The sequence below is a fragment of the Microcaecilia unicolor genome, chromosome 4 (genome assembly GCF_901765095.1).
Source record: "Microcaecilia unicolor chromosome 4, aMicUni1.1, whole genome shotgun sequence".
Taxonomy (NCBI): Eukaryota; Metazoa; Chordata; class Amphibia; order Gymnophiona; family Siphonopidae; genus Microcaecilia; species Microcaecilia unicolor.
In genome coordinates, this window is record NC_044034.1 from 58,683,648 (window position 1) to 58,704,799 (window position 21,152).

General features: G+C 46.7%; 1 protein-coding gene across 1 annotated transcript in view; it reads left to right on the plus strand.

Annotated features, from left to right (window-relative positions):
- Positions 1 to 5,701: 5,701 nt before the first annotated feature.
- ACAT1 (acetyl-CoA acetyltransferase 1) overlaps positions 5,702 to 21,152 on the plus strand; it is an 82,607-nt gene continuing 67,156 nt past the window's right edge. Inside the window, exon 1 of the mRNA XM_030200263.1 lies at positions 5,702 to 5,797. Within this exon, the coding sequence (XP_030056123.1) occupies positions 5,762 to 5,797 (36 nt within the window). The 5' untranslated portion in view covers positions 5,702 to 5,761. The remainder of the gene's footprint in view (positions 5,798 to 21,152) is intronic.

A 21,152-nucleotide genomic window follows, 5' to 3' on the forward strand; every position in this document is an offset into this window, starting at 1 on the left:
TGCAGAATCCAGCTGCTCCCAGAAATTCCCTAACTTCTCTTCTGGACTTGGGTTGGGGAATTGCAGCAACTGCTTGCTTCCTACTAGCATCCAGTCTCCGACTTCCCTGGGAAATGCAAAAGCCCAGATACTTCACTTCTGACTGACAAAGTTGGGCCTTTGAGCGTGAGACCTTATAGCCTGCATCCAAGAGTAGCTCCAGCAATTCTCTGGTAGCCTCAAAACACTCTTCCTGGGTCACTGCTGCAATCAGGAGGTCATCTACATACTGGAGTAAAACTCGCCTGGAAGGCTCAGATTTAAAAGTCTTAAGGTCTTGCCCTAGGGCTGTCCCAAAAATGGTGGGGGAATTCTTGAACCCCTGTGGCAGGCGGGTCCATGTATACTGAAGCTTCCTTCCTGTTACTGGGTTTTCCCATTGAAAGGCAAAAAGCAGTTGACTGGCGGGGGCCACCCGAATACAAAAGAAGGCATCTTTTAGGTCTAGTGTCGTGAAATGGGTAGCTCCAGAAGGTATCAATCCTAACAGGACATATGGATTAGGCACTACAGGGTGTAATGAAATAGTGGATTTGTTGACCACTCGTAAGTCTTGGACTGGCCGGTAGTCCTCAGTCCCTGGCTTCTGAACTGGCAACAATGGCGTATTCCATGGAGACTGACAAGGACGAATAATTCCATAGGATAACAGACGATTCAAATGTGCTTGAATCCCTTCCAGAGCCTTTCTGGGAATTGGGTATTGGCGAAGATGGATTGGCCGGGCACTTGGAAGTAAGTCTACATGTACAGGAGGAATATTTCGGGCCAACCCTGGGGGATTATCTTCTGCCCATACCCCACTAACCCGAAAGCTGTCTGCCAGGGGTAGGTCAACTTGGCTCTGCGACTGATGCAGCCGCCATTCTTCTTCAAGAGGGCAGCAGAAACTCAATATACCCTTAGGGCTGGATGTCGGGGGCCGAAAGGAGACTGAAGTCTGGCCATCAGAGTCAAAGGAAATTTGGGCCCTAAGCTTGGACAGCAGGTCTCGGCCTAACAAAGGGATTGGACAGTCTGGCATATACAGGAATTCATGAGTGACTATGTGTGAGCCTAATTGGCATCTACGGGTTGTCAGGAAAGGCCTCCGGTTCTGCACCCCCATGGCTCCCACCACTCGGACAGTTTTTCCAGACACAGGCGCTAATCGCTCCGTCACAACAGAATGTTCAGCTCCTGTATCAATCATAAATGGAATTGAGCGGCTCCCTATAGTTAGCTTGACCATAGGTTCCTGGGAGCCCAGTTTGTAGGAACCCGGTCTGTCCTATTTCGTCCCATTCTGCCATCTCGGCTATCCCGATGATGTCAGATTCAGGAGGCTCATATCTTCCCTCTCGAACTCGGCCTCGGCTTCCTCGATCTCCTGGTCCCCTTCTCAGTCCCTGGCGCCTCTGGGGGCATTCATCTTTCCAGTGCCCTCTTTCCTTACAATAGGCACACTGGTCCCTCTCCAATCTTGGTCTGGGATTCTCCCCCCTTGGCCGGGATTGATTGAAGGAATCTCGGGGCCTGGCTGGTGGTCCGGGGTCCCACTTTGGCTTCCCATTAGCTAGAGGTCGACCTCGGTTAAGGGTGGAATTAGTAATGGCTGCCGCTAAAAGGTCGGCCTTCTTCTGCATCTTCTGGTCAGCCTCTCGGCGCACCTCCTGATCTCTATTAATGAAAACCTTGGTTGCGATCTCAATTAGCTGGGTGGTATTCATCCCTGCGAATCCCTCCTGACGCTGCAACTTCTTCCGGATATCTGGCATACTCTGGGCCACCAATGCACTATTCACCATTCTCTGGTTTTCTTGGGCTTCAGGGTCAAATGGGGTGTATGTTCTGTAGGCTTCAATTAGTCGCTCTAGAAAGGCCCCAGGGGATTCAGTTGCCCCTTGGAGAATTTCAGAGACCTTTGCCAGATTAATGGGCCTCTTTATGCCTTTCCTCATACCTTCCAGCAAGTCCCGGCAATAGCCAGACAACAGTTCATAGTGCTGCCCATCATTTGGATCCCAATCTGGAGCTGCGCGAGGAAACCGAGCTCTAACCCATCCCTCTGGGTCCTGTGTCCCCCCGGGGACACGCTCTCGCGTGATGGCCTCAGCATTTTGCAAAATCTTCCGCCTCTCCTCAGTTGTGAAGAGGGTCAGGAGAAGTTGTTGACAATCAGTCCAGGTTGGGTTATGGGTGGCCATAATGCTAGCCACTAGGTCCACCACTGCCTGAGGCTTTTCAGTATAAGAGGGGTAATGCGTCTTCCAATTCAGGAGATCGGTGGTTGTGAAGGGTACATACTGATAGGCCTGTGCCTGTATAACCTGACCCTGATTATTAGGATCTGGTCGAGTGGTAGTTACCTGGCGGAGGGGCAGAACTCTCGAGGAGGTGGGAATGGAACCTGAGGTAGAGCTAGGAGCTACCCTCCTATCATGCTCAAAGGTGATTGCAGCGGGTCTAACCCATTCAGTGGAGGTAGGTTGAACCCCTGAGGGATGGGGAGGGGTACTCATAGACTGAGAGGTGGTCACAGGTGAGTCAGTCCATTGAAAGGGATGCCGGGCCCCTGATGAGTGGGTAGGGGTATTAGAGGGAGAGGCTGGGCTGTCAGGAGTTGAGGAGTCAGGGAGTGGAACCCAAAACGGGTCTTCAGAGGTTAACAGGAGAGGATGTGGCACAGAAGGGTAGAGGCCGGGTGAAAAGTCCAACCTAGGGTGTGGCAGGTTTGGCACAGGAGGGGAAGAACTATCCGGAGAAGCCTGTGCTGGAGAAGCTTGGGCTGGACGGCGTGGATCTCTGGGGGTAGCACGGAACCCCAACAATGGGCCATAAGGTGGTGGCTCAAGGTCTGAGGGGTCATCAGAGAGTATGGGTTTCTCGGACAGGGTAGGGGCGGAAGCCACTGATTGGGTGGTAAGCTTCCTAGGGCTCTTTCCCTCTTCTAGTTTAGATTTTCTAATCTTTCTTTGAACACGGCCTAACATGAATTTTACTGGGGATCCCATATAAGTTTTCAACCAGGAGGGAGGGTCAGTCACAAGGCTGTCCCAGGAATCTATATAAGGGAGTTGTTCAGAATATTCTGGTTCTCCTACAACTATGCTGTAGACCTTCCGGATTACTTCAATATCTAAGCTGCCACTAGGGGGCCACCCCACTCCCATAGATGGCCACTCAACTTCACACAAGGTTCTTAGAGTACTTGAGCTTAAAGTCTGTCCATAGTCATTAATTAAAAAGCCTTTTTTAAAGTTTTTAAGCATACAATCTAGGGGGGTAGCAATTTGTCTAGATGATGTCCCACCCATAATGCTTACAGTTACAACACACAAAGAGGGGGGGAATTTTTGAGAATGCAGTAAGGGGTCTGCACTCTCGAGACACTAGGTAGACAGACAACAATCGCTTCCTTCCGTTGCTGACCAATTGAACTCGCGTTAATTGGAAATGCAGCTATAAGAAGTCCGCACTCATTAACATTCAGGCATCACACATTCATTCAGTACAGAAAATCCCACCCAACAATTTCAGATTTCTCAGATACAGATAAGCTCAAGCGTTTTCGCTTCTAATCTCCTCTAGATTAGAAGGTACTAGGGCCTTCGCTGAGAGTTGATCAGGCTCTCCTTCCTCAATTTGTTTGAGGGGCTGATTTACAATTTTCTAGCTAGAATTACAATACAAAATACAGAATACATACCCGGCGAATGTTCTCCAGTCAGTTGGGTGCTGGGATTAATGCAGGATTCATCCCACCGCTGCCACCAAGAATTGTTGCAGGAATGGAGGCATGAATTTGTGATGCTTCAGGAGTCAGACAGCACACACCAGTATGAGAGAAAAATCTTCTTTATTTGCCAGCAAACAAAGCAGGACATCAGTTCTAGCTCTCTTCTCTTTCTCTCAGCTCTCTGTGTCTTTGTCTCAGCTGCTTCTCTTCTTATGCTGTCTTCTCCTTCTTCTGTCTGTTCCTTCTGTCCTTCTCTTTCTTCTGAGCTCCTTCTGACGTAAACTGCTTCTGCTCCCACTTAAATAGGGTCCTAAGCCCTCCTCCTAGCCTAGCCCCCTTTACTCCCAATTGGTTAAGGAATAGATTGGTCACCTTGCCTCAACCAATCATTACTTTTGAAATATCAGTTACATAGGTTCCAGACATCCTAAACTGACCTCTGACCTGGGGCCCCTTAAGCCAGACATTTGGTCTCCAGTCTCTTACATGTTATTATGATTGATTTCTCATATTCCTAGTACTAACTGCTAACTAAACTCTGGCATTCATTAAAGGGGTCAAAAGCCAATCTTACTTAATAGCATACATATCAGGTTATTACTTCCAGGAGGCCAGTCCTACACTTAGCTATAATTAATCAAGGAGAAGAGAGCTGACTAGTTCTGACCTCTCCACCTATCAGCTTATACATTGAACCAGCCAGAACTATGGCTAAGTCAAACCACATGTTGATCTCCTCAATGCAGTCCTTGCTTGACCTCTTAAACAGCAGACAAAGAGTAATACAGAATTTAACAGATATTCTACACAGACACAAACCTTATTAATTTACACAGAATCAGTATTTCTTATAAGACATATTCTAAATATCAAAAACTTGTAAATACTAATCTATTGCCTCTCTCTCTCTAAATAGTATTTTCTATCTAAGCATTTTAAACTACAATTAATCATATGTCTGGCTCATTCCTTTATTCATTCATAATAGTTTACAGCTGTGCCAGCTAGCATTGGCAATTCACAAGGGACAGAGTTTCATTTCTCACTGACCTTTCCTAACCTTAGCTCGGCCAAGCTAGACATTGAAATAATATGAACCATCTGGCATACCTTCACTTTAGTTGCAAAGTAAAAAGTTAGAATTCTAACTTCAAGCTTTTAACAGAATTAACCCTTCATATGATTTCTTATATATGATTATGCCCATGGCTGCTTCAAGAGGAGATCCTGGATGGCTGGGGGAGGAGACAGAAGTACCTCCAACGGTATGTATGTTGTGACCCCAGCGATTTAAATTTGTCCTGCCACACCTTGCATTAGCCTCACACCCCACTTTAGCCTCCCCAAACATCTGCGTCAACAACTGCCTATGGCAAGTGGGGGTGTGTAAGAGAGAAAAGAGGCAGAGTAACTAGGTTTCTGTGAAGGGGGGTATGCATGATCTGTGAACACTTTTTTTCAGTCTGCTTTTTAATTCAATTACCTAAGTGACCTACATCTGTAAGTTGACAGTTTAATTTTCTTGTCATTTTATTATTTGGTATCGGTTTATGTATTTAATATCTAAATGCAAAAAGGTATTTCATGCAGCTATTCTGCTGCTCTTTCTTTCTGTACAGTCAGGCCCTCTCCCATCCCCATACACTTTAACTTTCCCAAACAGCTGAACTGTTCTGAATAACGGCCGCCTATGATTTTAATCTGTGTTATGGCAAAAAAAAAAAATCCCACACCTCTAATATTGCCGTGCTAACACGGGTTTTTTTTTTAAATATGAATAATCAGCCGGTTAATGAAGAACGGTTCACTACAAAGTGCTTCAGCTCCGTACCAGGCAGTCTGAGTCCGCCACGCCACAGGCTAGCGGCTGAAGCGTCATCAGCTCCACGCCTTCCTTACAGCCAATGCAGTGCGAGGAATAGTGGGCGGGGCCAGTCATTGGCTCAGGCTGGTCGACGGAGGGCGCTGTGTGATCCTAGCTGAAGGTGAAGTGCTGCTGGTATCATGGCGCTTTCTTGTCGTCGGGCTCAGCAGTTATTAGTAAGTTAGTGGTTTTGTTTGTCTCCTGTCTGTAGTTGGAGCTTTTCCGCCTGTCTAGTCCAGGCTCTGTCGAGGTGGGGAAGGCAGGCAGGCTCCCTTGATCTGTGCCGTGCCCTGCCCGTTCCCAGGCTCGGCTACACCGTGTGTGCGCTACTTGCTGTCAGGGGCTGTGGAGCTCTGTTGAGGGGATGAAGTTCTTCTCTGTCCCTATAGATAATGGGAGCTTCTGCACCTTTCTCCCCTCCCCAAATTCCATCCGCTAAGGAGCATGACATTATGGAGATTGCGAGTCAGGGTTGAGCTTTTGCCCAGTGTCGTAGTGGGAAAGAGCTTCCGGATGCATGCTAGATGCCAGCGCTTTGTATAGAGTCAGCAGCGTGGCCTTGGTGTTTGCTGCTTGGGAGATTAGTATCTGAAGACAATCTCGGGCAGCATCATCTCCTTGAGCTTCCTCAAAAGATACAGGGTTGTATCGCCAAGGGGGCGTTTGCGGTTGGAGAAAAACCAATTAGATCCAGATTCGTCCGACAGTCCTGGCCTTACCCCAATGCATGCGGGGGACTTTTAGCCTTGCTTCTTTTTAGGGAATCCAATGCCAAATCTCTACGTGCAGTGGGGTAAGGGCAGGACTGGATCAACCCTGGCAGCCCTCTGCTAGAGATGGTCAAAAAAAAAAAGTGGGTTTTGTACCTGAGTTGAAATAAAATGCATGGTTCCCCAGGAGTACTATATAGAGCTGCCAGTTATTTTCAGATGTTAAAAAAGAAATCGCAGTGAAAGGAATTATATTGGATGTGTAATTAAAGCCCTGGTATTGCTAGTATCCTGCCTTTTAAAGAACTTCCCCGATTGTTTTGAGGTTTTGCATAGTCTAAAAAAATTTTTGTTTCATCACCTGACTGGCATACTAAATTGTATATGGGCACGTTTCTTAATACTGTGTGTGTCTTTTTTTTAAAAGTTTGAACCAGTAATGAGTGATGTCCACTTCTTGTTTCTGCGCTTGGTAGTAATGTTAGTGGTTAGGAAGTGCACATAGCTTAGAAATATTTTAACTTGATTGATGGCAAAAGCTGGATAAGGTATATAATGTAAAGATGGAACATCCATTGTACAAACTGAAACGTCCAAATTTTGAATAGGGGAAAACAAGGGACATGGATGTCTGTATAGTAGCATTCTTACACAATTTATTTTGTTTTCCTTTATTTGATATACCACCAATCACCAAAATGGCAGCAAGGAGCAATAGAAAGAGCAATAGAGAAAGACAGGTAGGCTGTTAATGTATATCCTCTATATTAGGAAGGGAAAGCTTGATTAAAAAGACACAAACTTCCATTCAGAGCAGAGGGGCAGCCATGTGGTTAATGGAGGAAAATAATCGAAGCAGTTAGGTAAAGGAGCAAGATGGTGGTATGGTGTGGCCTCAGGAAGGCAGAGGTTATGGGAGACCAGAAGCAGTGGAGGGTCTCTTACTAAAGCTTAGCTCGAGTTATCTGCAGCAGGGCCCATTTTATTCCTATGGGCCCTGCTGCAGATTACTCAAGCTAAGGTTTCGTAAAACACCCCCATTACTTGGTAGCTTCAGAGCAGTGTAAAGAGACATCTGCAAGGCCCTTAGCGTCTCCTAAGTTCCTAGGGAATGGTAGATTTTTTTTTTTTAACTAAATATGGTTTCTGCTGCCACTTAATCTCAGGAAACCAGGGGCCCTCATCATAAAGCCAAGCAGAATAAATAAAGAGCCAGGCACATACAGCTTCATTTATAAATGGGTCTGCAGTTACAGTTCAGTGGATACTATCCCACTGTATGTATGTACTTATGGAATCACTAGTTTGAAACTTGGATTGTAAGAGTAAGGCCCATTCAAGAGGCAGTTGCACTGTGCAGGCTGCAAAGCATATTACAGATCAGAAAGAAAAAACAAGGATAAAAAAGTGGAAATGCCTTTGCAGGATTTTAAAGTGCATCTCTTGTGTCTGCAGCTTTAGGGGGTATTTTACTAAAGATTAGCTCGAGTTGTGTGCAGCAGGGCCCGTAGGAATAAAATGGGACCTGCTGCAGATAACTCGAGCAAACCTTTAGTACAAGACCCCCTCAGTGATTTCATAAATATGGGTGACTAGTCAGGAATTATCAGGAGGAGCAAACTCCTGTTTCTAAGTTGCAGGCTGATATTTGGTAAAACACGATTTGAAAATGCCAAACCCCTCCGAGAAAAGCTACACTGGCTCCAAACCAAAGAAAGGATCATCTTCAAAATCTGCACTTTGGTCCACAGAATTATCTACGGCCTAGTCCCAGGATACATGACAGACCTAATAGATCTACCAACCAGAAACAGAATAGGGTCATCACGTTCATACCTAAACCTACAGTACCCAAATTGCAAAGGACTTAAATACAAAACAACTTACGCATCCTGCTTCTCTTACATAAGCGCACAACTATGGAATGGACTCCCAAAAGTTGTGAAAACAATCCACGACCATCTAAACTTCAGAAAATCACTAAAAACCAACCTCTTCAAAAAGGCTTACCCCACCGATCCACCGTAAATCCCCACACCCAGCAACACAGCATAACCAATGATCGTACTGGACAATATACAATCTTCATTCCCTTCGACCTTCATGGTGCCTGATACACACCTACCTCATTAGACCACAATATAATCTTGTATTTGTTACAGGGGCGTAGCTATGGGTGGGCCTGGGTGGGCCCAGGCCCATCCTCACCTTCTCCCACCCCCGCTGTAGCGCTGCCTCCTCTCCTGCACTTCACGGTCTCTGTCTCCCACCCTCGCGGCAGCGCTTTCAATTTGCTATCAGCGCTGCCTTCCTAACAACTGACAGACGAGGCGCGACGTCGTCCTGCTCCGGGGCCTTCCCTCTGCCACGTTGATTCAACTTTCTGTTTACGCAGGGCGGATTGCAAGCGGCAGAGGGAAGGTCCCGGAGCAGGACATCATCGCGCCGCGTCTGTCAGCTGTCAGGCAGGCAGCGCCGATAGAGCGCTGCCGCGGGGGTGGGAGACGAAGACCATGAAGTGTAGGAGAGGAGGCAGCGCCACGGTGGGAGAAGGTGAGTGGAGGCAGCGCCAATAACTTGAAATGTGCTGGACCGTGTGTGTGTGTGGGGGGGGGGGGGGGGTAGTGCCCACCCATCCAACCCGCTGGCCCACCCAAAAATTGTCTTCTGCCTACGCCACTGATTTGTTATCAACCGACTTGGCAAACGCCATTACGGTTCCATGTAAGCCACATTGAGCCTGCAAATAGGTGGGAAAATGTGGGGTACAAATGTAACAAAAAAAGGTCTGTCCTAAGAGCCGTTGTATCGCTCCATGGTGCGACCGCACCTGGAGTATTGTGTTCAGTACTGGTCTCCGTATCTCAAAAAAGATATAGTAGAATTGGAAAAGGTACAGCGAAGGGCGACGAAAATGATAGTGGGGATGGGACGACTTTCCTATGAAGAGAGGCTGAGAAGGCTAGGGCTTTTCAGCTTGGAGAAGAGACGGCTGAGGGGAGATATGATAGAAGTGTATAAAATAATGAGTGGAATGGATCGGGTGGATGTGAAGCGACTGTTCACGCTATCCAAAAATACTAGGACTAGAGGGCATGAGTTGAAGCTACAGTGTGGTAAATTTAAAACGAATCGGAGAAAATTTTTCTTCACCCAACGTGTAATTAGACTCTGGAATTCGTTGCCGGAGAACGTGGTACGGGCGGTTAGCTTGACGGAGTTTAAAAAGGGGTTAGATAGATTCCTAAAGGACAAGTCCATAGACCGCTATTAAATGGACTTGGAAAAATTCCGCATTTTTAGGTATAACTTGTCTGGAATGTTTTTACGTTTGGGGAGCGTGCCAGGTGCCCTTGACCTGGATTGGCCACTGTCGGTGACAGGATGCTGGGCTAGATGGACCTTTGGTCTTTCCCAGTATGGCACTACTTATGTACTTATGTACTTATATGAGCTGCAAGTGGTTTGCTGTTGCAGGTGCTCTTCTTAGTTTATACCAGGTATTTAAGGAGGGGGGCCTGCGTAAACTGCTCATTTAATAGGCTAAAACCCCATAGCGTTAAAATAGTTGGCTTATCAAACTAATCTCAGGGATATTGTTAGATATTTATAGAATGATACAGTATATTCTTAATGTGTATTTAAGGGCCATAATACTCCTACTTATGCTGTTTTTGCTTATTTGTGTAAACATTGCAACCTGAGATGGATTCTTTGTTTGGTTTCTTGCATTTTGCTTTTCCATAGCCACTAATAAAATAAATGAAAAAAAAAAGAAAAGTGGAAGTGGTGTTCAGTATGAAAGAAACACATAGTGGCAGTAGAATGCATCAAACCACAAAGAAATACAAAAGAAACCAAAATGCGAGAGGTTGCAGAATGCTGGAACAGACGGGTGCCTTTCCACTTCATACAACAGCCAAATACAACTGCTGCAAATTACACACACAATAGTACAAAGGACACACTCTTAGCAGTGTGGCGCACAATAAAAAGCTTGAATAGTGGTATATATAAGCAAGTGAAAACACAGGGGTCTCTTTACTAAGCCGCGTAGGTGCCTATGTGCGTCAGTTTTGAACTACCGTCCGGCTATCGTGTGGGCTGGGTGCTTTCATTTTTCACGTGCATTCACTAAGGGTGCCAGAAATTTTCCAGCGCGCAGCGCTAACCGGACAATAATTGGTATTGTACGCACGGAGACCATTACTGCCCACTTAACGCATGAGACCTTACCACTAGCTCAGTGGGTGGTGGTAAGGTCTCAGGCCCAAAATGGACGCGCACCAATTTTAATTTTGCCGCACGTCCATTTTCAGCCAAAAAAAAAAAAAGCCTTTTTTTTGCAGATGCGCTGAAAAATGGACCTGTACGTTTCCAATACACGCGTCTACAGCAGCGCAGGCCATTTTTCGGCACAACTTAGTAAAAGGACTCCACAGCATTTTACTAAAATGAATGTCTGAAATGAAAACAAAATGCCTGAAAGTCAATCAAAGGTCAAAATATATGAAAGTGAACACATTTTTTTTCCTATGAACATTCCAGGCACTATATTACTCACTGAGAAACTAATGGACAAAACTGAACTCTTCCGATGTACATTTTTCCAGTGTGGCCATGCCACATTAAATTTTTCTTACCATAACATCACTTTGGGGCTCATTTTCAAAGCACTTAGACTTACAAAGTTCCTTAGGCTACTATGGAACTTTGTAAGTCTAAGTGCTTTGAAAATACACCTCTTTGTATTTGTTCTCACCGGAGTCTGCAAACGCCTCTCCGGTACTATGTAAGCCACATTGAGCCTACAAATAGGTGGGAAAATGTGGGATACAAATGTAACAAATAAATGTAGTATTTGTAAAATATTATCTGAGGTAAGACTTCTGTGTGGTAGACGAACTTCAAATCCATCACATCAGATCCTGTATTGTAAGAAAAGTGTTTTACTTTATGAGCCCATGGGCTGCAGGATTAGAGAAATCAAAGTACATAAAATACCTCTAACTTTGCCACAGAAGCTTAATAAGATGTTGATACATGAACGTGTTTAACTTCAAAAACACTCATTTTCAGCTGGTCCCTGTCAGGTTAGAGACGTATAATAATTAACTTGTAGCAAGGTTAAGTTACATTCTGGTTTATTCACAAGCAGGCTCAACATAGAAAAATCCTGGTTTATAGTTACTGCAAGTGCAAAGAAATAAGTTCATAAGGCTAAATATATTCTTGTTTGCCGCAAAGATTAAAGCCAGCCAATTAATCCAGTGCAGAGTTTGGGTTATCAGTAAATTTTCCTCTTGACAGTATTTTAAAATAAGATAAATGTCAGAAATACTTAACATTAGATATAGCTTCAGATTATCACAGTATTATAACATCCTGATAACAAAACTCATGTTTGTATTGGGATCCATGCACCTGTTTGGCTTCTTAACCATCAAAATTCTGGTAATGCCTTACTGGTGTCGTAGCACCCCATTTGAATCCCTTGAGGATTAATATGGATCTTCAGGAGCGGGGCTATGTACGATGCTTTCAGCGGCTGGCACTAATTTGCCAGGCCTGAGCCAGGCAAATCCTGAGTAAAGGCCAGGTAAGGTACTCTTTGTTTAACAGTTACACTTTCACCAAAGGAGTCTATTAGGGATGAGATACGTTGTTTGCCAACAACAGCCCACGATGTTGTATGTTATTAATGAACGAAAACAAAACAAAGCACATGATACAGGGTTTTTTTTTTGTTTGCTGATAATAGTGCGCCCTCTTTTGAAAGACTGCACACTATTTGCCAAGAAGGTGGACTCTGTTCCCAATACTGCGCTCCCTCAAACCATTCCACATGTGTGAACCACTGCGAATGCATGCACTTTTGAAAGAGCTCAACTGCTTTGCTTCCATGACAACAAAATGGCCAAATGAAAACGAATAAAATGAACTTTCACAGAAATGACATGAAACAAACATTTTCTGGCTGCCCAAACCTAGAACCTATTTATGTATTTTCATTTATTCATACTTTTGTGTATTCCACTGCTATCCAACAACAAGTTTCGGTTCAAAGTGGCTTACGATTTATAGTTTAGTGAAATTACAGTACTGTTTAACAGTTAGGATGTGGAAGGATATTGATAGCTTATGTGGTTAGCTATAGAATTTTCTGAAGAGGTAGGTTTTCGGTTCTTTTCTGAACTGAAGATAGTGATGCTTCTTGTGTCTTTTGGTATTGAATTCCACCATTTGGAACCCAGGTAACTAAATCCTGCAGTGTAGGTGGTTTTGTATGTTATGTTTCTGCAGTTGGGTAGATGAAGAAGTAGGTAGCCTCTGGTTTTCTGGGCTTGCATTTCTTGGGGATAGTTCAATTATATCTATAATATATTCAGGGGCCATTCCAAATAGTATCTTGAAAACGAGGATGCTAGCTTTGAAGAATAGTCTTGCCTCCATTGGCAGCCAGTGTAGTATTTTGAGCAGTGGAGTAGCTCTTTTGTATTTTGACTTCTTGAATATCAGTCATGCTGCCGTGTTTTGGATGGTTTGCAACGATTGTAGTGTTTTTTCCTTACACCCTACATATGCTGCATTACAGTAGTCTAATTGTGATAATATCGTCAATTGTACCATTATCTGGAATGATTGTCTAGGAAAATAGTCTCTAATCATTCTCAGTTTCCATAGTGTTCTGAAGCATTTTGATGTTACTGCCGATATTTGACTATCCAGTGAGAGATGTTTATAGAGAAGAATTCCCAGTATTTTTAGTATGTTTAGATTTGGTATGTTTGATGGTTGTGAAATTTTGGTGAGATATGGGGTTGTATGGGCTGGATAGAACCAGGAATTAACATAAGAACATAAGAAGTGTGTGAAGAAACAGTGTGTTTTAAGCCGGTAAAATGGATTGGATATTTTCCCGCATTAATTATGTCTTGAAGTGTATTTCTGCTATTTGGCCAGCAGGTAGTGTTTCTTTGCTGTAAAAGCTGTTACAGAGTAATAAATGTTCTATATTTGGTTTTAGCGCACAGACAGGAAGCAAGAAACAGTATATTTTTTAAAATTTCTTGTTCTGGGCTCTGATTGGCCCAGTAGCTCATTTTCATTTGGAGAATGCTGGCTTTTGCTCCAGTGCTGAGGCTCGGTGAATTTTATGTCGTGATCGTCCCAGGTACTTTTTAGTAGATGTTTAGTTAGTGTTATTATTTGCTGATTGCACATTTTTTGTTCATTGTTCAATTTTTGTGACAATACACGATTGCCTCATTGTCTGGACTGAAAGAATCCTGGTGATTTGTGTGTTGGGTCTGTGAGTGCTTTCTGAGAGCTGTGGGACCACTGGGAGTGTGGCCCCAGTAGCCTAGAATTCACTGGGGATAATTTGAGAGCGGGAGACTCGCCCAAAGGTGGTTGTGACCCAGTCGGTGGGAGGAGGGTGCTAGTGTAGAGCACAAGCGGCAGGTGTAGGCAGACCTGAGCTGAGCCTGCAAAGAGGTAGGATAATGTGGGATACAAATGCAATAAAAAAAAAAAAAATAGACCCTCTAAGTGGCCGCAGGGTAACCCCAGGCGTTTCCAGTTGTTTGTTCCTGTGATTGTTTTGCTTTTTGGTGGATATTTGAAATAAAAAATGTATACCTCCCTCCCACTCTGCCAACAACAACCTTCTTACTACCCTCCGCTCATCTTCCTCCTTATGCCTTACATTTAATGGGAAACAGTTTTCAGTTATCTCTGTCCAAAACTTTGTTTGTTTTATGGCACACCTTTCCACCCTATCACAGAATGGCGCCCTTTCTACATAAATTTGAATTGCTCCTCAAAACTCATCTTTTCTGTGAGGCCTTTGGTCTACCGCCTCAAAATACTTCTCACTCACACCCCTCCCCCTCCTTCTTTCTACATCCTTTTCCCTTCCCCTTCTTTCCCTGCCCTTCTGATACTGCTTTTCTTTTATTATTGTAAAACTGCATAGATGCCATTGATGGCTACCTTGCAGAATGTCAAACTCTGCAACATAAATACAATTAGAAGATTTAGGGGCCCTTTTACTAAACTGCATTAAGTACTTAAGGTGATGCATGTGGGAAAAAAGAACCCGAATTATAGCTACGTCATGCAAGGTTCCACGTTAGGAGTTACGGGCCAAGAAAGGGATCTGGGTGTCGTCGATAACACGCTGAAACCTTCTGCGCAGTGTGCTGCTGCGGCTAGGAAAGCGAATAGAATGTTGGGTATTATTAGGAAAGGTATGGAAAACAGGTGTGAGGATGTTATAATGCCGTTGTATCGCTCCATGGTGCGACCGCACCTTGAGTATTGTGTTCAATTCTGGTCGCCGCATCTCAAGAAAGATATAGTAGAATTGGAAAAGGTGCAGTGAAGGGCGACTAAAATGATAGTGGGGATGGGACGACTTCCCTATGAAGAAAGACTAAGGAGGCTAGGGCTATTCAGCTTGGAGAAGAGACGGCTGAGGGGAGACATGATAGAGGTATATAAAATAATGAGTGGAGTGGAACAGGTGGATGTGAAGCGTCTGTTCACGCTTTCCAAAAATACTAGGACCAGGGGCCATGCGATTAAACTACAGTGTAGTAAATTTTAAACAAATCGGAGAAACATTTTCTTCACCCAACGTGTAATTAAACTCTGGAATTCATTGCCGGAAAATGTGGTGAAGGCGGTTAGCTTAGCAGAGTTTAAAAAGAGGTTGGACGGTTTCCTAAAGAACAAGTCCATAAACCGCTACTAACCGGACTTGGAAAAATCCAAAATTCCAGGAATAACATGTATAGAATGTTTGTACGTTTGGGAAGCTTGCCAGGTGCCCTTGGCCTGGATTGGCCGCTGTCGTGGACAAGATGCTGGGCTCGATGGACCCTTGGTCTTTTCCCAGTATGGCATTACTTATGTACTTATGTACTTAGGGCCTGATTCTATATAAAGGCGCCTAAAAGAAATCCGCTCGGTAAACATTTCTGGCTAAGTGTATTCTATAAGCGGCACCTAGATTTCAGCACGGTATGTATAATACGCTTAGTTGATATCCCAGTACCTAAAACTACGCGCCTCCATTTACACCAACGAAAATGTGGCATAAGTTCCTGCTTGTAGATTTACGCACACTGGGCCATATTCTATAACTATGCGTGTAAATTTTGAAACGCCCATGAAACGCACATTTCCCCACCTATAACCATGAACCCTTTTGAACTGCGCACATTAGAATTTAGGCGCAGTTCATTACAGAATACGCTTAGCGAGTTATGCGTGTAAATTGTAATTATTGCCAATTAGTGCTCATTATTGCTTGCTAGGTGCTGTTATCAATGCTAATTAGCTTGTTATATGCATTGCTATGGAATATGCTTCTATTTTGGTGCGGAATGCTAGGCGTGCTATATAGGATTCAGCAGTTAATGCGCAGTTTGCCACCTGGTAACTGCTAGTGTACAACTGTGATAAAGGTCTGTGCAGTAGTCTTGCAGTTACTGTGTGGTAAACTGTGTGTTAAGTGCTTTTTGCGTTAGGGAGCATGTTATGAGCAGGGATGGCATGGAAGTTATTTTGCAGATGGTACAATGCAGCTGCTGTGTGTTAGTCGGCATTTATACAATTTAGTGCGGGACCACTTACCTGTTCTTAAATAAGAGGCACTAACTCCAAGTAAAGTACTGCATGTTAGCTGCAAAGTTAACATGGCACCTGTAACGGCAAATGCTGGGAACACTTCCACTTTAAACTACGATAACTGCAAATGTTACTGGGGTTTAGGAAAAGGGCCCCTTTGTTTTAAATTAATTTTCTAAGATCTTATAATTGCAAACTTTAGTAGGAAAGTGCTATAGGTACTTGAACTGTTAAGGTAGTTAATGAACTGGTTGGTCCTAGAACTGCAAGAGAAAACTACTTTATAGTTAGTCCTTATTGGTACATGAAGTATAGTGGTTGGGCTTCTAGGATGACATGGTTAAATAGGCAGTTTTTTAAAACCTCTCAAACAAACAAAAAATTGGGATCATCAGTTCCTTTTTTCATTCTAATTAATGGTGCAATTGTCGACCTTGCCTAGAGCTTTGTTGTTTAGCTGATTGTCATATGATGTTTTATAGATCCCGAAAATAAAAAAACGTGTAAAACATTAAAACCTCTCAAACAGCATTAAAACAAGAGGACTAGCAGATTGTACAGTTCGTTTTCAAAGTCTTTTTTTTTCGTGCCATGCATAATTAAGATGTTGCTAGAGGACGTGGTGAAGGTGATGGAACATAACAGGGTTCAGTAAAGGTTTGAACAAGTAGATTTAGGAGAGCCATTGTTTATCCTTTCAAATGAACTATGAATGTAATTCACCTTGAGGCATATTTTCAAAACACTTAGCCTTGCAAAGTTTCTATGCAACTTGGGAAGGCTAAGTGCTTTGAAAATAATAAACCCCCTTGACTACTAGTGAAATGGCAGGAGCAAAATTAAATATACCATATTGTCTCTAATAAACACCCATCTCCAATAATTACCTACCACCCCTGCTTAGGAATCCAAATCACGATTCCCCCAATAATCACCCTATCCCCCCACCACCACCACCAGCAACGACCGGATCTCTTGGATTCCCCCATTAATCTCCCTCGCCCCCCTCCCCAGCAACAACTGGATCTCTCTTCTTACCTCGTCTTAAGGTTATGGTGCTGGGCCAGTGCGGGCCCTTGAGCATCTATGCATTCTCCAGGCCCCAATCGTGTAGATGCTCAAGGCCCCACACCAGCCCAGCACCATAACCTCGAGAGGAGGTAAAAAGAGAGATCCGGTCATCGGGTGGGGGGGGGAGGGGGGAGAGTGTGGAGGAGAGCAATTTCAGTTACCACGGGGGTCGGGGTGGAGGAGAGAAATGGTCATCACAGGGAAGAGGACTGGAGGAGAGAAATGGTGCCTCCAGTGTTTCTAATAATAGGCTGGACAATTATTAAAGAGAATATGGTATATAAATAATTTGTGGGGTCCAGATACTTGTGGCTGACGTTTCTCATGTTTAGCATGCATCAAGCTTTAGATACCGAGAAAAAGGTGTTCTGGCAGCAAGTGACAATTTTCTGATTTCCTCTCCCTTCCTTCCTTCCTTTCGGGGAAGGTCAGACATTTGCCCAAGATGGGTCAGTACCACTTCTGTTACAGTTTCTGTCATGCAGTGAAAGCTGTAAATATGACAGTCAGGTTACCTCCCCAACTTGTACAGACCTTTGGAGCTGCACAACTCTGTTTCTTTTACTGAAACCTTTAAGCATGCTGTCCAACTGCGCAGGCAGTGGATCCACCATATCATTTTGCAGGCTTTGACATTTTGCTATCTAAGGCATTATAGCTATTGTAATTCTTCGTCCTCTTTTTTTTTTTTTTTTTATGTTATCTACCTTTTCTGTCTTTTATAATTATGGCATTCTCTCTGCCTGCTTGTAATAATTTTTCTCCGAGGACAAGCAGGCTGCTTGTTCTCACGACTGGGTTGACGTCCGCGGCAGCCCCCACCAACCGGAAAAAGCTTCGCGGGACGGTCGGCACGCAGGGCACGCCCACCGCGCATGCGCGGCCGTCTTCCCGCCCGTGCGCGACCGCTCCCGCCAGTTACTTTTTTCCCGCGACTGAGAGAGTCGTGTTTTTGCAACTCTCTCGTTTCAGCCGCCGGAATTTTCGACCGCGTTTACGCGGGTCGTCGCTCTTGGCCCTTTTGGCCTCTTCTTCTTTCAGTTTCGTTTGTTATCCAAAAAAAAAAAAAAAAAAAAAAGAATTTTGCGCGTGTGGAGCACGCGCTCCTCCTTTTTCCCTCGCTTTCTAGCGGGGACGCCTCGTTGCGGCCTAGTGGCCGCTCGGTCGGTTTCAATTTTCGTGGTGTGATTTTAGCCACCATTGCCGACTTTGACTTCGCCGACGCGATTTTTCCGTCGATGTCCTCGAAGGTCCCGAGTGGATTTAAAAAGTGTGGTCGCTGCGGCCGGCCGATCTCGCAGACCGACACCCACGCTTGGTGCCTCCAGTGCCTCGGGCCGGAGCACAATCTCAAGTCGTGTGCTTTGTGTCTCGGTCTCCGGAAACGGACTCAGGTTGCGAGGCAAGTTCTGCGGGACCGTCTTTTTGGAACTTGCGCCGGCCCCTCGACGTCGACCTCGACGGCATCGGTATCGAAGGCCGGTTCTTCGGTACCGGTATCGATGCCCGAGACATCGGCACCGATGGCAGCGACCCCAGGAGAACAGGTCCCGTCGGCCCGCCGGTCCGCCGGCGAGAGTGGGGTAGAGAGACCGCGTGGGCAGTCGGCCCCGGTCACTCCCTCAACTCGTGAGCCACGGGACCGAACCCTGTCGGACCCGGTACCTCGAGACCGAGGGGGATCGACCTCCTCCTCCTCCATGCCCTCCGGCACCGGTGACGTGCACCGGAAGAAGGACAAGAAGCGCCGTCACCGGGAGCCCTCGGTGCCTGAGGAGGTGTCGACGCCGAAGCGTCATCACAGAGAGGAGAGATCTCCGTCGGTGGTGGAGGTACCGACGCGTCGGGGTTCCGGCACCTCGGTGCCGTCTCCTGGCCCCCAGCAGCTTCTGGCACCGACACCCTTGCCGGCCCCACCGCCTTTCTCGGCAGCGGGCCTGGACGAGTGCCTCAGAGCCATCCTTCCGGGGCTCCTGGAAGGGCTGATGCGCCAGGCTGTGCCGGCGCCGGGGGTGCTTGCGCCCTCGGCGCCGATGACTGTGGCGCCGGCGAGCTCTAGCCCGGCGCCGGGGCAGTCGACACCGCCGCCGCTTGCGGTGCCGGTCTCGACAGCCACGCAGGTGGAGTCCCCGTCGACGTCGATGGAGGGAGCTCCGTCCCCGCCGGCGCGGGAGTCCACCGCTCGACGACACCGAGGCCTCGGTGCCTCGACGTCGAGCCGGGCCCGGTACCGGACTCAGCTACATGAGCTAATGTCCGATACCGAGGATGAGGACTCGTGGGGGGAAGAGGAGGACCCGAGATATTTCTCCTCAGAGGAGTCTACGGGCCTTCCCTCGGACCCCACGCCGTCACCGGAGAGGAAGCTCTCACCTCCTGAGAGTCTCTCCTTTGCCTCCTTTGTGCGGGATATGTCTATAAGCATTCCCTTTCCCGTGGTCTCTGTGGAAGAGCCGAGGGCCGAGATGCTCGAGGTCCTCGACTATCCATCACCACCTAGAGAGTCCTCCACGGTACCGCTGCACAATGTCCTGAAGGAGACGCTGCTCCGGAACTGGGTGCGACCATTAACTAATCCCACCATTCCCAAGAAAGCAGAGTCCCAGTACAGGATCCACTCTGACCCAGAGCTCATGCGGCCCCAGTTGCCCCATGACTCAGCGGTCGTGGATTCTGCTCTCAAGAGGGCACGGAGTTCGAGGGATACCGCCTCGGCGCCCCCGGGGCGGGAGTCTCGCACTCTGGACTCATTTGGGAGGAAGGCCTACCAGTCCTCCATGCTCGTGACCCGCATCCAATCGTACCTGCTCTATATGAGCATCCACATGCGGACCAATGTGCAACAGCTGGCGGACCTGGTCGATAAGCTCCCGCCGGAGCAGTCCAGGCCTTATCAGGAGGTGGTCAGGCAGCTGAAGGCGTGCAGAAAGTTCCTGTCCAGGGGGATTTTTGACACCTGTGACGTGGCATCTCGTGCTGCGGCCCAAGGTATAGTGATGCGCAGGCTCTCATGGCTGCGTGCCTCTGACCTGGACAACCGCACCCAGCAGAGACTGGCCGACGTCCCTTGCCGGGGGGATAACATTTTCGGTGAGAAGGTCGAGCAGATGGTGGACCAACTGCATCAGCGGGAAACCGCTCTCGACAAGCTCTCCCACCGGGCGCCTTCAGCACCCGCCCCCACGGGTGGGCGTTTTTCCCGGGCACGGCAGGCTGCACCCTATTCTTTTGCAAAGCGTAGGTACAACCAGCCGGCCCGAAGGCCTCGTCAGGCACAGGGACAGCCCCAGCGCGCTCGTTCTCGTCAACAGCGTGCGCCTAAGCAGCCCCCTGCGCCTCCACAGCAAAAGCCGGGGACGGGCTTTTGACTGGATCCACGGGAACATAGCCGCCCTACAAGTGTCCGTACCGGACGATCTGCCGGTCGGAGGGAGGTTAAAATTTTTTCACCAAAGGTGGCCTCTCATAACCTCCGACCAGTGGGTTCTCCAAATAGTGCGGTGCGGATACGCCCTGAATTTGGCCTCCCTGCCTCCAAATTGTCCTCCAGGAGCTCAGTCTTTCAGCTCCCATCACAAGCAGGTACTTGCAGAGGAACTCTCCGCCCTTCTCAGCGCCAATGCGGTCGAGCCCGTACCACCCGGGCAGGAAGGGCAGGGATTCTATTCCAGGTACTTCCTTGTGGAAAAGAAAACAGGGGGGATGCGTCCCATCCTAGACCTGAGAGGCCTGAACAAATTCCTGGTCAAAGAAAAGTTCAGGATGCTTTCCTTGGGCACCCTTCTGCCAATGATTCAGAAAAACGATTGGCTATGTTCCCTGGATTTAAAGGACGCATACACTCACATCCCGATACTGCCAGCTCACAGACAGTATCTCAGATTCCGCCTGGGCGCACGGCACTTTCAGTATTGTGTGCTGCCCTTTGGGCTCGCCTCTGCCCCACGAGTGTTTACAAAGTGCCTCGTGGTGGTAGCGGCCTACCTACGCAAGCTGGGAGTGCACGTGTTCCCATATCTCGACGATTGGCTGGTCAAGAACACCTCGGAGGCAGGAGCCCTCCGGTCCATGCAGTGCACTATTCAACTTCTGGAGCTGCTGGGGTTTGTGATAA